Here is a 17,886-nt window from a genome sequence, read left to right on the forward strand (position 1 = left end):
AATAGCCTTAAAAACATTTCTGGTCAATGTAAAAAAAAAAAGGAGGTGAGAGGGCACATATACAGGCACAATGTTGTACCATTCATTCATATGAAACCATGCCCACCAGCAAATGACTCAGAACTTTGAGTACAGAGAAAAGCATCTGAATAGTTTAACAATTCTCCAAACACCTTCTATCTATAAGCAAAATTGGATTGCTAAGCTGGTATTTATACTCACCAACAGAAGATCTTCAAAGCTCTACAAAACCCCCTCAAAGAAACAAATTATATTTTTTAATAGTGTATAACAAAAATATCCTATGACGACAATAACTAACTTGATTGAAATTATTTTTCTAAACACCCAAGAAGATACCTACAACTCTGGCAGAAAGTCAAAGGGATCCTTCTTAAAACTGAGGGGGTTTTTTGGTCGGTTGGTTTGACTTTTTTTTTTTTTAGAAAAACAACAGGTAACATGACAATTTCAAAGCAGAGCAGTCAAGCCTGACCTTCAATTTAATCATTGGCAAAACCACATTTTGGGAAAAGATAAAGTCACATATTTGGACTTTCCACACAGATCTGGAAACAGCATGTGAGGCAGAACTGATCACTCCAGCAATATGGTTACTCTCTATACTAAGGGAAATAAATAAATTCCGTTCTTACTTAAATATACTATCAACTGGAAATGAAAACAGTTTGAGAAACTTTCAAGCAATATCAAATACCAATTGTTCTTGAATAATTCTACCAAGTGGGATATCTAAGTTAATAAAAAAAGAGAGAAAGGAATAATCACATAAAACTAATGTAACAGTTTTTAAACCACACAAGGGAACTGAATACTAAACTGCTATTTTATAAATGACAGCCAGGCACACAAGTCTTCATGTAATTTTTAGTACTTGAGCCAAAGCACTTTCCAATGAAAGAGTAAACAAGCTGGAGAATTTTCTTTCTTAGTTACTTTACAAGTTTAGTTTCAAAATCAATCGCAAATGACATGTTTTCAGATGTAAATTTGATGTGGTCATAAATTCTCTTGTAGTATTACAACTGAAATGCCAAATATCTGTTGCTTCCAGGATTTTCCCTTCCTCTCTAACAGTGGTCAGTTTCAGACAACTTCTCTTATAAAACTCAAGGAACTGAGTTTTTCCATGCCATGCTTTTGCTTAAACACAATTAAAATATTATTCCATATTCAAGATTCACATTTAACATGCAAATTTTACAACAATCAACTATGCAACAATTACTATAAAAACCAATAATTTTGGGGTAAGCTACGCCGTAGTAAAGCATAGTACAACTTTCTAAAATATAGTTGGCATTCTTAAAACATCTTTTTGCACTGCATACAACTCAAGTAACATCCAGGCTTTTCTACTAAAAATGGGTTTTAATCTTTTTTAATTACCTGTTACAGGTGGAAGGCTAGGTGGTAAGGGGCCTGGTGGTGGCACTGGAGGTCTAAGGTTAACAGGAGGAGGACTCAGAATTGGTGGAGGGGGAGGAAGTCCAGGAGGAGGTGGTCCTTCGACAACAGGGGGTTGTGCTGGAAAAGGCAGAATGCCAGGAAGATTCACATCTTCTACCACTACTGGATCGCTTCCATGATCAAAAGGGCACATGTCTCCTCTCATACAGAAACCCTTTTCTGAAACATCAAAACCAAAAGGAATTGTTGTTAGTATTCAATAGCTGTAGTTTGATTCAGAGTAGATATGAGATGTTCTATATGTAATGCAACAGTTTGTAAATTAAGAGTTTCACATACCAGCAGAAATTTATATTAGAAAATGAAATTGGCCATTTAACTTTATTTTAACAGTCAGCACACAGGAAGATTGCAGTGACCTTCTAGCAGAATAAACATAAGAGATTTTTCTTGAAGAATTAATTCTGCACTGAATTGGAACAAACTCCGAAAGCAAATAATGAAATCTAGGTGACATCACATTAACAAAACCACAGTGTTTCTAAGTAAAAAGTGCAGATACTGGGATTAAGAAACCCCTATTAAAGTTAGAAGTTAATATTTTAAAATTCCGACATGAGAAAATTCACACCAATTCTTTTTTCTCTTTTGCAATTATTTCAGGAAGAATTAAGAGTATGTAAGAGCAAAAAATTTTGTTATTTACACATATATGTATTGTATATGTATATATACACATACATATGTAAATATGAAATATACATATAAACAAACACGAATATGCATCCATTTCTTTTCTTTTACATGCAAGTAAAACATTGGAGCAGGTCCAGCGGGGGGCCACAAAAATGATCAGAGGGCTGGAACACCTCTCCTACGAGGAAAAGCTGAGAGAGTTGGGGTTGTTCAGCCTGGAGAAGAGAAGGCTCCGGGGAGATCTTACTGCGGCCTTTCAATACTTAACAGGGGCTTACCAGAAAGATAGGGGCAGACTTTTTAGTGGGACCTGTAGCGACAGGACAAGGGGTAATGGTTTTAAACTAAAGGTGGGTAAATTCAGACTAGATATAAGGAAGAAATTTTTCACGCTGAGGGTGGTGAAACACTGGAAGAGGTTGCCCAGAGAGGTGGTGGATGCCCCACCCCTGGAAACATTCCAGGTCAGGTTGGACAGGGCTCTGAGCAACCTGATCTAGTTGAAGATGTCCCTGCCCACGGCAGGGGGGTTGGACTAGATGACCTTTAGAGGTCCCTTCCAACCCAAACTATTCTATGATTCTGTGATTATCTGTTTAGCAACAGCCCCCCAAAAACCCCAATACATTGCAATGCAACATGGGGGAAAAGTTCAAAACGTCTTCCAATAAAATAGGAAGAAAGCCGAGTGTCCACTTCCTCAAAACATGACGCTGAAAAGCAGTCTGTATTACCTCATCTTCAGGAAGAGTTATAGAACATATAAACTGAAATGCTAAGGAAAAACAGAAGTGCTGCAGAGGATCAAGTAGAAAACATGAAAGTGCAGATAGGAAGAGCAGTATGTTGAAACCAGCTAGCCACTGAAGAGAGAGATGAGCTTATAAATTTAGAAGACACAGCCAGCCATGTGAAAAGCAAATGGAAGAGACATCTACTGAGAGATTTTAGTAATGGTCAGAAACATAAGGAAAACAAAAAACCAGTAAAAATTTGAGGACAAATATATCACAGTTTTCCAACACACTATCATTTGCTTCATATTCAGAAACTGAAAAGCTGCTATAGAAGACAGATTATTAAAGGTACAAAGTCCTAGTGTCATGCCTGCAGATGTTACTTCAAAAGTATACTAGCCCGCACATTTTGTTCCTTTCTAAAAAACCTGTAGAGCTGGGAGGCCATGACACAATGTTCTGCAGCTCAGCTTGCATTAGAAGAAAACTTCAAAACAAAACTACGCTTTCACAACTCTACTTGCTCCACAATATTGCTGTGACATATACTGACTGGCAAAGCTGTTCTTCACAAGTACAACTCTGCCAACACTCGAGAGCTCAGCCTCCCATTTTCTTTACTTAAAAATAAATCCTATTCTAATCAGAGTTCTGAATGTAAACTGGCCTAGATCTTAAACTTGTCATTGTTGGTATACAACAACAACAAAAAAAAAAAAGCAGAAAAAACTTTAGGGGGATATTTAAACTCTTCTGAGCTAACAGGTTGACTGGCTGAATTTAGCTAAATCACTGCCAACTGTAGCAGCCTCTTGTGTGGATTTTGGCACAAGACATGCAAAATGATAGCTGAAGACACAGATAAGCACAAAAAGCCGCCCAATTTTAAGGAACACCTACACGGAAAAAATGGGTTAACATGAGCCTAGAGTTGCAGCTCTAGACCTTTCTAGTTAAAAATTATCTCTTAGGTAGGATGGAATAAAAAAATGATGAGGTCAGTAAGGTGCTAATCATGGTCAAAACTACCAAATAGTATTTGGCTTGAACATGACATAAGACAGAAAACCTGGGTAAAACTGGATTTTTTTTATAACTTTGTAATATAAACATCCTATTTTTCATCTATGTAAAATAACTCCAGTAACTAAAAAACTATACAAACACTAATAAAGAAAGCTGTCTAAAAGCGAAGTTAATAAAAAGTGGGATAAAATTTGCATTCAAGAATTGTGTAATAGAAAAAACACAGTATCAGAGGAGATCAGGAAAAGAAAGGAAAATTACCTCAATCTTTTCAGAAAGTGGCCAGTCATAACTGCAGGAAGCAATTAAAAAAAATACAGACTTACCATCATAATCTCTACAGCGTTTCTTTGGCAGCGGAGGTCTTCCATAGGAGTTGTGGTCCAGCTGCTCTTCATGGAACTCCGACCAGCTTTCAGTAGTGTTATTTCCATGATGAGCAGGAGCAATAACAGTAATAGTGCTGCTCAGTGTAGGGACAGGGTAGTGGCCGGATGAAATATTTGTCACAGAAGAAACTGGAGTATAATTGTTCTCTAATGGATCTGTTCTATCCATATCGTATTTTGGCTTTCCCAAATCCCTTTCTGTATTAAAAAAAAAAAGTTATATTGGATGATTCCTTTGCACATTTTCACCAAAAGCAGCTGCTAACCTTTTTAAGTATCTTTACTGAACATCAGTTCAACTCAAAATATAAAAATGATAATTGAAATGTTCTACAGGTGGCGCTCCGAGTGCCTGTAGAGTCTCCACCCTCGGAGTTATTTATAACCCAACTGGACAGGGTCCTGAGCAACCTGCTCCAGTTTATCTGCTTTGAGAAGGACCTTCAGAGTTCTCTTCCAACCTCAACTATTCCATGATTCTACATTCCAAAGGTTTAATCAGAACAGTAATAATCTTAAAAGTACATAGCCAGCCACTGGGGTATTTTAATAACAGCTATACCCACAGTAAAGCAGAAACCCTATTTAACTTGAAGCAGAGTACATCTTTGATATACATATATTCTAAGAACTTCAGATGGAAAGTTATTTTGAATAAAGGGAAGCAATGGGCAAGAAAAAGGTAACCACCACTTGAAAACACTATAAAAGTTACACATCTTTAATTTTTCCAGACACTGTTATTGTTGTATCTTCATGTTGTTTATCTTCATTTTATCTGCATTCAAAAGCATATATTTATTGCATGCAAAGCTTTGTTATGACTGGAGAAATAATAGTGCTTGACAGGTGTGGAACACTCCTGGACAGATGCAGCAGTAACATGACCTTTTATTCTGAACACATACAAACTATTCTCTTAATTTTTCTAATATTACCATCAAATAGAATCATTAATAAATAAACAGTAAGTATCCAGATTAAGACAGAAGAGCTCTGTCATGAGGTAAATTGGCAGACTCAAGTAACCCCACATTAAAGGAACATTAATAAAAATGTCTTAAAGATGGCAGGTAAGTGTGGATAAAACAGGCTTTTCTTAATATGCTTAGAAAAAGAAACAAAGCTTTCACTATAACATATTGTCTGTAAGATATTACCATTGCAGTTTATGTAAAATAATCCTTAAATTAAGATTTAATCACATTGTAGTCTTTTAGTTGAACTGCTGCATGCTATATAACTGCTCATTCTTAAGTTGTTTGGAAAATATCTGCTCACATATTTTCAGGAACTCTGCATTCCTACTTTTAAGGCTGAGTTACCAAGGCTCATTCTATAGAAAGAAAAATAATACACAGGAGACTTAAACCAGACTATTTTTACCTCTATATTATTTAAGACAGACTAAAGATATAAAATGACTCTCAATGCTCCTTTTCCAATTTATCAGTAACAGTATTGGGTGAAAAAGCATTCTTTTCAGCTGAATAAACAGCTTTGTTTTTGAAGAAGTTTAATTCGAAAAACTACTGTACCGAAGCCTTAAGTCCTACAGATATGTGTGCGAATGCAAATATTTACTGTAATAATTTCAGCCCCTCCCTGTGACACCAAGGAGGGGACAAGACAAGAAGAACAGAGCTGTGCTATTCTGCTTGACAAGTCATTTGCTGTCAAACAGGTAATTTCTGCCAGTTCCACCTCCACAGTGGGTATTAATTTCTGTATCTCCCCAAACCAGACCCTGAGTTTCCTAAAACTTAATGAAATGCAATTAACTCGGATTTTTCTGCCTCTCTTAAAACATTGCTTAAAAGTGGCCAACACAGTCAAAGGTATTAGAGAAGAATGGAGGGAAGAGGGGAAAACAAGCACTGAAAACGTAATCACATAAGCCTTATTTCCACAGAAAACCAAGCTAAATTTGAACAAAGAAACAAGAACAATAGAGGAATTTTTGGTACATCTTGAACATAGTGTTTAAGTTTAGTGTCTAAATTTTGTAGGCAACATTCACCGTATTTTAGAGACCAACTGTTGGTACCTCTGCTTCGTGTTCTGCTCCGGCTTCTGCTCCGGTCTCGATCCCGGTCCCGCAATCTCTCTTTGCTCCAACTTCTACTTCGACTCCTGCTGTAGCTCCGACTCCTCCCTCTTCTTCTGTTGTATCGATCCCTATAGGAATCTCTTCTGGGAGGATTTCGGTCATAATCTCTCTTCCGAGACCGTTCATCTTTTTTCCTTTCATCACGGCTTCTAAACATGTAATTTTGTAGGTTAATTATAGAAATTATGAAGCCATAATTTAAAACTTTAACTACCATTAAAAACCTCAAGAAATGGCAAAGGAAAATTAGAGAAAAGCTACAAATGGAATCTAACTACGGCCCTTCGTTTATTCTCAGAAGACTTTTTAAATTCTTTTATTTGGTTTATGCATTTTACTTTTACCATCCGTAAGATTTTAAAATGTATGTAAAATTCTGTTTCTGCCCAATACTGCACCTTCCCCAAGTTGGAAACACCAAAAAGGTAACAGTTACTGAAGGGAAGGCTTCTAAATTAAAATCATCACAATTCAATCTCAATACCGAGCAGAGTAAGTGTGTAATATAAACCACAAATCTAACCTAAAAATGAATCATAAAACTCAAATGTGATAGTTGTGCACAACTCAGAGACAGTTTACACTGTCACTTATATACTCGCCATTTAACTACATATGCATAAAAGCCAGAAGTCTTATTTTTAGGCTTATTAGGTGTCCATACAGAAAGAAAATATTTAATTAGTAACACTATAAAAATCCAAATCCATCTGATTACCGATATAATACAAGAGATAAAGCAAAATTCATTACCTGGTATCTCTGTAGCGAGAACTTGACTGAGGAGGGCTGTGATTTAATCTTCTAGAAAACTTTTTCTCTCGCTCTTCCTCTTTAACTATCTGAATTTAAAGTATATACATTAGATCAAAGCATGAGTACACTATCATCAAGACTTCTGCACAATCAAATAAAAACAAAAAACTCAAAATGCTGAGCACAGTCGGCAGTAATGAACTAAAACAACATTTTTGCATCTAATGCGATTAGAGAATCTTCATAATGTATTAGATCTCTATTTCTAGGAATATTCAAAGCACGGGTTGGGAGAAAAATAAAGCAGAGTAAGTAATCCTTACTGTGCTGCACTGAAAATACATTTACTTTTGCTACAGGTGGACAAAAATCCATACTAAGGTGCAGTGACAGATCTGGGAAGACATGAGTATTCAACAATTGACACAGTAAGGTCTTCATCAGCAGGTTAGCTGGTTCAGATCACGGTTAAACATTTTCATGTGCTGTTGAAAAGGACAAACCTACTCTTCTGGCTCAAAGAACGACAGAAACACTTGTGTCAGAATAAGGATGTTATCTGGATCAAGCAGCTGGAGGAATGAGGACTGCCATTTGGAATGGCAGCCTGGATTTACGCTGAATTAAAGGGCAGCATAACTACAACAGCAATCCTGAGCAAAGAACTAACGTAGGTTGTACTGCAACTCCTACACTAAATAACTTTATTTACATTTGCCTAGTCAGAACCACTTTGGTTTACCTTTGAAGCACCCACTTATGTTTAGAAAAATTGTGCAACAGTACTCGACATACTAGGCACAATCTTCTGATGTATTTTAATGCTGTAGTATAAGTTTGGGAACTATTATTAATAAACAAATAAACACAAAGTTGAACCACATAAACAAACTACAGGAATGAGGAAAAAAGACATAAATTTAAAATAAAATCAATGCCTACCTCTTCTTTTTTTGTCTCTTTTTCTTGGTGCTGAAAAAATTCTACTTTCAGGCTTCCTGAAGATGGCTGTTCTGGTGGAGGTAGATAGCTTTTTGTATTCACAGCATCAAACAGTTTTTCCACAAATATCTGAGTTTCTAAAAGTAAAGAGTGTACAAATATCCATTATTCAAAACTTCAGTTAATATTTGCTTTAAAAATAATAATAATAAAAAAAAAAATCAACATTCACCAAAAAGTTAAAACAATGAAGAGTATTAGTTTTAAATACTCTGCTGCTATTTTTATATTTAAAAAGGCCATTTACAGAGTCAAGAAACATGTCAATAATGACAATGTTTCATAAAGGTTTTCAATAATTGAATTATTTAATGTCTTTTAAGAAAACATCTGGAAGAATATTTCTGGAATATATACAGAGCTCCAATACTTCTAATTCTGGCAATAATTCTTAACATCTGTAATTTTCTTCCAGGAATACCAAAAGACACAAAACGTATACCTAATACATGTATATTGTGCTATACACCTGTTTTTTAAAACAAATTATTTCATAAAAATTGAATTACGTACTTCGAAGTAACAAAGTTAATAAAGAGATAAACGCATGATTCTATGGTAAAAGATTGTTTGAATGAATTAAACAAGACAGACTTTTTACCCAAGCTTAATTGTTATGACAAAGACCATACCTTTCTGAAGAAATACATCCAGCTGATCAACACACAATGCCTTCAGTTCCTTTTCACTTTTATCCTTCTTTACCAAAGCCAGAACATATTTAGCTAGGGCAGATGGATCTGCATCACATCTGCAAATAGATTAATTAAAAAAAAACAAAAACAAAAACACAATTTAGAAGCAATTGAATTACAGAAGTTAATGTCTGAAACTGGTATGACCAATACATATAGAGGACCAAAACCTTTCCTACCAGAGTAAGTGAAAAACACTCAGGGGTATTTTTTAAGACAGAATCCAGATATGTAAGATTGCTAAGTATCACCTTCCTTTTCCAGAGAAGCAATTGCCTAGAATATTTCCAAACAATATTCCACCGAGCACCTCACAGCAAACTAGAAAGAACTACTTAGAATGAAACAGCTCCAACTGCCTAACAGTCTTAAAAACAATTACAAATACAACAAATACTTCTATAATCTCCAAGTGATGAAATCAGTAATTCTGAGTGTAATACTAAGTGACTGTTAATGGGGAAAAGTCAGTCTACCTAATTACAAATGAATACACTGATACAGCAAAAGTGATCTATGCTATAAAAAAAATTCAAACTCTCAGAGAGACTCTTTCTCTTAAATATGTTCTTAAAGAATCTTATTACTACCTACATGTGAACACCATAAAAAGCAGATTAACTGAAAAATCTTAATTTCGAAAGCCTAAGGAAAAAGTGTTCATACAATATTATCACAGACATCTCCGTAAGAGGTACACAGACAATGAAGTGAAATTTAGGGGATCATTATGCGTTTTAGACATCTAAATTCAATCTTTAATTCAATCTAAAATTAAGTATGAAGCACTTCAGTGTAGAAGCTGATGGTCTCATGCACATCAACAAATAACTTAGAACAGAGTAAGCTGTATACCCACATTAAGTAGAACATTATTTAATATAACCAATATAATTTTATTATAATGCTTCATGAATAGTAATGTACAATGAACTTTGTAGTGGTGTTATAGAGTAAAACCTGCCAAAGCAAGCAAGAATACTACAGAAAAGCATTTCACACTTCATAATTCAAAACCAGTAACTACTGAAAGAGTTAGATGCTGGTTTATCAGGCAAAACAGCAGCATTTTCTTAAACTATTTAATCCCATTATTTAGCACAAACCAAAGGAAGACCTCAGACCCCACAAAACCAGGCAGGATTTAACACATGCACACTGGTCATGTGATACAGACAGCTAGCTTGTTTGGGTGGTGATCAAAGTTAATACTCGTGTTTTAAAGAACCACATCAGGAGGAAAAAAAATTGCACTGATGCATCCAAACTGTACAGTCTCTCTAGCAAATGTAACTGAGACGTAAAATTAAACTGCAGTCAGGGAGTTGCACTGAATATGAGTATCACACAAATACCGTTCCAGCACAGAAGTCCACTAGTCACAATGATGGAATAAAACTGCAGTTCCCAATCTCTTCCACATTAAAACAAGTGACATTTCAATGCTGAAGCTTAATTATAAATCGGAATGTTGATCATTTAAATGACATGTATTTTAGACACTCAGCAGAAGAAACCAAATCCTTTACTTTACCACGCTACCTAATTCCTCTCTCCTCCAAAGAAGCTATCTCCTCCACAGCAAGCAACATCCTCCATGCAAACATATCCACTAAGCAAAGGAAGCAGATCTGTCGGCATCCACCCTTAGGAGATCCTCTGGATAGCCTGGGCCCAGCACAGAGTGCTCTGAAGTTAAAGGTCAAAGCTTCAAACATAACTCAGCATCCTCCAGAAAGCAGGCAATAGCAGAATTTCATGCTGTAAAACCAACTTGAGCTGCTAGGGGACGTACCACAGTATTCTGTATTAGTCTGCATTATTCATAGATACAAGAGATGGGAGTTCACAATCAGTCTACATTCCAGAAGAACCCGCACACACTAAACTGACAAAATGCAAAAATATACTGTTAATCAAAAAACAGACTGCACACCGATTGAAAATTCTTCAGAAATGTTTTCCTTCAGTTATCACATCTGGTTTGCCCCCATAGAGATTTAACAGTTCGTTATCTAGAAGAACATGTGCCTAAGTACCAAGTCATCTCAGAAGCAGGCACATAAATAACCTCCTAGAGCGAGCACGGTAGGACTGCACGGTCTCTTTCACACTGCTAGCACCCGAGTACATCATCCAAGCAGATTATCTGAAAGCCCGATGTTGAACAGTGTTCGTCATAGGCTGCAGCGAGGGTTCTTGTCCAGTACAGCCCCCAGGAGGCCCTAACGCCAGCATTTCATGACTTCTCAATGACTGAATTTGCAAATTTTTTTTTTTTTTTTTTTTTTTTTTACTGTTCCCTAATGCAACTTCAGTGTCACTACAGAAGATTTTTCAGTCCTCTCCCAGTTTCAAGCTGAATGCATGCCTCAGAAAATTAGTGTACTATTTTCATATTATCTATCTATAGTCATAACAGGAAAACAATTTTGGGGGGAGGGGGCACTTTTCACATGATAACCCTCAATTCTTTTCTTCTCCTTTCTATTCTCCATGAAAATCGGATAAAACATTACAAGCTGAACTGCTTTATTTCAATTTCCACAAATTTGGTTCTCATCGGATAGTACGGTCAGCTGTCACCGTTCAAAATCTGCTACAACTGATTTAAATGATGACACATGCACTCAAAATTATTTAGCGAAAGAAGAAAAGTCAGTCAGTCTATAAGGTAAAAACCCACTACTGCTAGCTACTGCAACGTACTTTAATTCTCCAGCTCCTACAGCAGTGACTATACAACAACCTCATGCTCAGTTTAAAGTAATTCCTCTCTCATAAGCAGGGTAGAAAATGGAAAATCTTGTCTGGAAAGCCACCTAGACTCCAAAAGGTGTAACAAAAAAATGAAACAAACAAAAAAACCCCAAACCAACAAAAAAACCTTGTTTAAAAATAACAATTAGTGCTTTCCTCCCTCCCTCCCAGTGATGATTTTAGAAATCTTAGCAATATTGTCCACCCCAGAATGACCTCAGAATTTCAATCCATCCATCCACCCAACTCCAAGATACTCTCAAGAAAATATCCTCAATAAAAATGTACATAAAGGTACTTTTAATTTCCAAAACACAGAATCACTTTCTCCTGTGGTACTGTCTTAGCATTTATCACTCTGTATGCGATACAACCACATACGAACAGTGCAATAAATCGTACTGAACTCTATTATTATTATTATTCATCAGTGTAGAAATCCCCCTGTACACCACAGGAAGTACTTACATGCTTTCAAGTTAAAACTCTGTCTTTATTTTGGCTATTCAAAAAATACTATTTTTTAAGAACAATAGACTAATTACTTCAAATTGATGCCAATTAAGCAATAATGAATACAATGCATTTTGTGGTAGAGTGAGATGAAGAAAATGTTTTTGTAAATTGACAGTATGATTTTATGTGATTTCTTTTCACTACTTAAAATGAAACTGTTAATGATCTTTACACAGCGAAAGGCTGACTTCCTTTTTATGTACTGACTTGAAACAGAAGTCTCCTTTTCTCTATCTGTTGTTCAAAGCTTGGAAAAAACCCCACAAACTGATCTCTTTTCTCCACACTATTGTGAAGACGATGCTTGTTTCTGTAGCTAGTATTTTAGATAGAGTTAACAAGGTTATAGTCTGATCTTTTACTTTTTCAGACTCTCATAAAATATTTTGACTTTTTTTTTTTAATTAAGATGATGCTAAAATTAAATTGCTAGCAACCTGAAGTGGTGGAAGAGAGGAATAACTGGTCTCATGAAGTAAAAAAGACATTTAAACTTTACAGAACTGTGAATACAGGAGGTCTGCCTGAAAATTTCTGTTCTTTATAGCTATTGAGTTCTGGATACTATCGTTAATGGTTTTGTTTGGGGGAGAGCTGCTTTTTTTAAAGCAATTCCTTTCTACTTTTTCATTCAAACTGAATTCTGAAATGTTATCTATAAATTCTCCATCCTTTGGTTTAGTAAAAATCTGCTGGTTTGGATTTTAGGGGCCTTGAGTTTTCCTGATAAACAAGCTATTTTGTTCTCTAGTTTGACAGTATTTTCTTACAGAATAGTAGCCTTTGTGTGTGAATAATATGCAATATGCTTGCTGTATCTTTGTTGTGCATACATGGATTTTTCACCCATTTTGAGCTAGCTTTATCAGTTTTTCTAAACCTCTCTCTTGTATTTTATGCTCTTATAGTTGACACTGTTTTATTAAGTGATGTCATTTTAAAGAAAACAGGAAAGGCACCCATGCTGATGGCAGCAAAATATACTGTGTAGCACAAGGACTTATCATACAGTATATATCACGCTATATTCTTGCAGATCATAAGATTAATAAGGAAAGGTCCTTAATTGACAATTCAGAAAAATGAGAAAAATCAGAATACTACCTACAAATTTCAATAGTCTAAGTTGCATTCAAAATTAAAAATAAATTTATATTTCAATTCTAGTGTTCACTGAATGATACACATTTTCAGTTGTTAGATACAGGTTTGAATCCTTAGCTTAACTTGAATATGGTGCGGTACGTCACAGACCTAAGCATAAATGGAATCTGTGCATTAGAAGTGTGACAGAAATTTACTTTGTTTTTCTAGTAGCCAAATTTTAGCATAAGGATGTTCACATGCATTTAAACACGTAAACATGTAAAACAACATTTCTCAACTTTGAAACCCACATCCCCTCAACTTTTTGTAGGCATGTGCTACAAGCAGTAATAAGCATCAGTAATCACATAAATTTCTCCTCCTGTTTTTGCTTTCATGTTTTCTTTAACAAACAAACAAAAACCAATTGGCACAAGGAATCTGAACTCATTTCCACTGCAGCAAGTACATCCCAGTGCCTGCTACAATTAAACACCACAGCATGTTTCCTTACACCCACTTTCTGAATATATGATCCTAACTAGTAATGCTAAATGTTTTTAGCTCTAGTAATGCTTTTTTGCAGAGTCTGTACTCTATCAGTCAGAGAATATGCAGTGTCTACTGCTCTATATTAAACAAGGATGATTGCTCTGGTAATCCTGCTTTAATTAACAGTATTTAATATACAGGCATCGATGGAAGAATTCTCTTGCTAGAGTTCTGTAAGTTCTTCAGAGAATGATCTGGGTACCTCCAACTGCTAACCACCAGAGAAAAGCTTCAAAAAGGAAAGTAAAACCCAATCAAATATTTTGTTCAGTTGTAGGAGCAAGAATTCACAACTGCAACAAATCTCACAGAAAAGTTCAAAATCCCTCTTTCAAAATCTTTTGTTTCTGTTCTCATCTGGTTTTCCAGTCATTATTTGAAATTACCATTTCCAATAAAGAAAAAAAAGCAGAAGAGGAAAGCTGAAGTTGTTATGAGAAAATTTAAGCCTTAAAATAAAATACATATACATATACACACACTTTAAGTAACGTTTGAGAAGGGGAAAGTAATTTGGCTGAAGAAGACTCACTTCTCTGTAGAGTCTTTTTTTTAATTAATTAAACACCACTTTGCAATTCATTAAACATCACTCAATCTATCTGTTTCCAATACTCAGATTTACCTATTTTAAAATATAAAATACTAAATATGTTCTGAGAACCCACTTTGATTTTTATAATCACCATGCAATTACAGGCATCAGCCTTAACTTACAAGTTCAGTGGATGTGGAATACATATTAAAGTTGTTTGCAAAAAAATGTTACTGGTATAGCTGTTCATACAAAATCCCTTATTAACAACAGAGCTTATACTGACTTAGAAAGACTTCGCCAAAATAGCTAAATGTAATTCAACAAGGCAGATAAGCTAAACCAGCAAAATAGCTTTGTACATAAATATCGCGTAAGAACCATTTTAAAAGATATTGAATAGAAGCATACAGTAAATATCTCTCAAGCCTTAAGAGAGAATAAACACAAACTTTGAATACAGTATGCTGAGGACCTATTTTGCCAGGTTAGTGCCCATTAATGTGTTTAAGCATCAGTACAAAAATACATATTAAAATGAAAGACAAAACATGCTGTTTATTTGAGTATTTTTAATGTAAAAGGTATCAAAAGGGAAGGCAGACCTGAAAGCCTCTGCTGGACTAAGTATTCCACTACCAACTGAGAACTTGGGGCATGTCTCCCCAACAGGGCCCTGAGCTCTCCACCAAGTAAATACTGAATATAAGGCCACTAGGACTCCTGTTATAATACTCACACTGACAGTAAAAAACAAAACAAAACAAAAAACCCAACACCTGATGAATTCTTAAACCAAGGAGGAAGAAATGCAAGGAATTAAAAAATGGCAAGCAGGCTCAAGAATGATAGGTGTGAAGTTGATAAGAATATACCTGAAAAATTCACATATTTAAATAGCTTATTAAAGTTGCCTCTCCTACTCCAGTCTGACTTCCTCAAATAACTTTTTCCAACATGACAAAGCACAGAATGAGTAAAGATACATATTCTAGGTATACTACATATATACCAAGCTGAAGCCTTTCAAAGTAGTAACTAATTAGCTTGAGGAAAGGTCTGAAATATCTAAACCCAGGTATTTTCCTCTCAGAAAAACCCACATCTCCATTGTTATGAAATTCCTCATGCTCCAATTCATCATTAAAGTCAGTTCTTAATAAGTGAAGTAGCCACTTTGAACTGGAGCCTTAAAAAAGTAATTATTTCTGATCTTTTTTTTCTAAAGTATCTACAGTATTTGGTGCAGACATGGCACTATGGTGCTGTAGTGAACACTACAGAAATCAGTTTAACAAGAAGATAATCCTTTATTTTGCTAAAAATCTCACTGGCAGTGAGATTTTTAAGCAGCAAAACAAATTGCTGCTTAAATTTTATAGTTATTAGACAACAACTCAACCATTATATAGAAAATGAATTTTTTTTTAAGCTTTTTGGCAATATAACTAATTCACACTTTTCTACACACCTTTTCTATGAAAAAAAAAAAAAAAAAATCTCATATTCCAAAGTCTACCCTCTGGTGAAAACCTTTGGCAAATATATGCAAATTCCCAAAGGAAGAAATACATAACTAGTGTTTGACTATAGGGTACATAACCTTTTTTACCATTGGGGGGGGAGGGGTGGGGAGAAAAAAATTTCCCACGCTGAAGCTGTCAAACTGTAATCTGACAGTTTTCACAAAATGAACAGCTACTCACTGAGGGGAAAAAGTGTGCTTGGGGGAGGGAGAGGAGTGAGGACAGAAAAGAAACTTCCATAAAGTTTCCTTGTAAGGAAAACCCTACTTGTTCATTTCAAATATATTTCATTGCCTTTATTTCAAGCTAATGCCAAGCCCCTCAATCTAGACTTCACTTTGGACACAGCTAATGCGCGCACACTACTTTTTTAAAATGGTAGAAGAAACTACATGAGGGGGGTTTTTTTCCCCTTCATTTTTAAAATGAATGTACAGACCAAAAAAGGTGCTGCAAGTCCTGAAACTAGTTCCTTGACAAATTTAAACTACCACAATACATTGAAACCACAAAAGCATGTCTGAAGTCCTCCAGGCGGTGAATGGTCTTTCTGTAAAGGAAATAACATGCAGGTGCATGTTATTTGTCGTACTCTGATCCTGAGGATGTACAACCTAAATTTCAGAGTCTAGTTTTGCTGCCTAAAATTAATATTTATACTTCTCTAGAATACTGCTCAGTTCTTGACATGAATCAAGGTGGACATGGTTTTGTTTGAAGGCTGAGAGACATGCTTCGTATTCGCAGGGCTGAGTGGGTGCAGAAAAATGTACATTGCATATTGAGCAGAGCAGCTAGTCTAATTTAGGCAGTTGTACCATTAGGTTGTGTTGCTACTAAAAAAGACCTATAAAAAGCTACAGTGTTCAGTAAGTAAAATGAATGACAAACTCATTGAGCAAGATCCAACTTTTATCTTGAGAGACTACTGTAGATGAGAAGGATCACTCCTGTAATGCTCGCTTTAATTAACTCTTTAACAGTACTTAGAGTAATAGAAATACATTGAGGCATGCAACAGCCTCCAATGCTGTTACATAAGTTACTGATGTCATTACAATAGTTCCAAATTATCATGATACCCAGATCTGACATGTTCATACAGCTGCAACCAATAACCAGCAGCTTAAAATGCCACCTCTAGATTCAAGACAGCTCTCATGAGGCAGAGCAGCTGTCAGCTTGCTGGCTGTCCAGCACACATTCAATGCAGAAAGCAAAAATCATCGCAGTGTCTCTATGACTTGCGATGCAGCCACAGGGTTCCATTTCACTGCTGCTGTTCAGTGTAAGAACAAGAAAGGTCTCCTGTAACAGGAATAATTTTCTCCTCTTTATTTTTTGCTTTCAACTACACCTTATAAAATCAATATTTTAATTCTATCAAAGTATTTTTACACAGAAGCTTAGCAGTATCGGCACTCTAAGTTAGGAACCTTGATTTCTCAAATACAGCAGCTCTCCATGAGTCAGGTGAACAAACTATCAAGTTTCATAACATATGTAGAAGAGTAACTTCACTAGTCTTAAGAGAGGGACATACCAATGACGCGTATTTGTGCTTTATTTATCTTAGTTATAAATAGCTTAATGTAAAGTGTTAACAGAGTAAGTGAAATGAAGAGAAACATCTATTGCTTTTGAAATTCTTAGGCAGTTTCATGGGAAACAAGTGAAACCTCCTGGTGGGCCAATGAGTGTTACCGGTAGGATGGTGTGCCACATATATGTGGAAAGGAATGGCGAAGTTTTTCATTTTAGCTTATTTCTATTCTTCCAGTATCTTGGTTTATTAGCATACTCCTGTACACCATTGTTAAACCTTTTTTATTCACTACCTTTCTTAAGTAACTGGGTGAAGATAACTAACCAGTAACCTATTAACAATTAAGCAAAGATACAAACAGCCAAAAAAATATGGTGAGATTTAACAAAGAAAGGGTGAAAAGCATGACAAACAAAAAATAGAACAGTGAAGGCATATCTGAACACCAGAGCATACTGACTGTTTGCCATAAAATATTCCAATGATAAATATACTCAAAATATGCCTTAAACAATTTTGATTT

At 35.5% G+C, this 17,886-nt stretch overlaps 1 protein-coding gene across 3 annotated transcripts in view; it reads right to left on the reverse strand.

The window, feature by feature from the left end:
- RBM26 (RNA binding motif protein 26) overlaps positions 1-17,886 on the reverse strand; it is a 58,582-nt gene that overhangs the window by 36,116 nt on the left and 4,580 nt on the right. For all 3 annotated transcript variants that reach the window (XM_009332045.1, XM_009332046.1, XM_009332044.1), the window contains exons 2-7: positions 8,780-8,898; positions 8,088-8,224; positions 7,143-7,231; positions 6,327-6,538; positions 4,217-4,477; positions 1,411-1,650 (exon numbers count right to left, since the gene is read on the reverse strand). In XM_009332045.1, coding sequence (XP_009330320.1) covers positions 1,411-1,650; positions 4,217-4,477; positions 6,327-6,538; positions 7,143-7,231; positions 8,088-8,224; positions 8,780-8,898 — 1,058 coding nt within the window. The remainder of the gene's footprint in view (positions 1-1,410; positions 1,651-4,216; positions 4,478-6,326; positions 6,539-7,142; positions 7,232-8,087; positions 8,225-8,779; positions 8,899-17,886) is intronic.

The sequence above is a fragment of the Pygoscelis adeliae genome, unplaced genomic scaffold (assembly GCF_000699105.1).
Source record: "Pygoscelis adeliae isolate BGI_AS28 unplaced genomic scaffold, ASM69910v1 Scaffold98, whole genome shotgun sequence".
NCBI lineage: Eukaryota > Metazoa > Chordata > Aves > Sphenisciformes > Spheniscidae > Pygoscelis > Pygoscelis adeliae.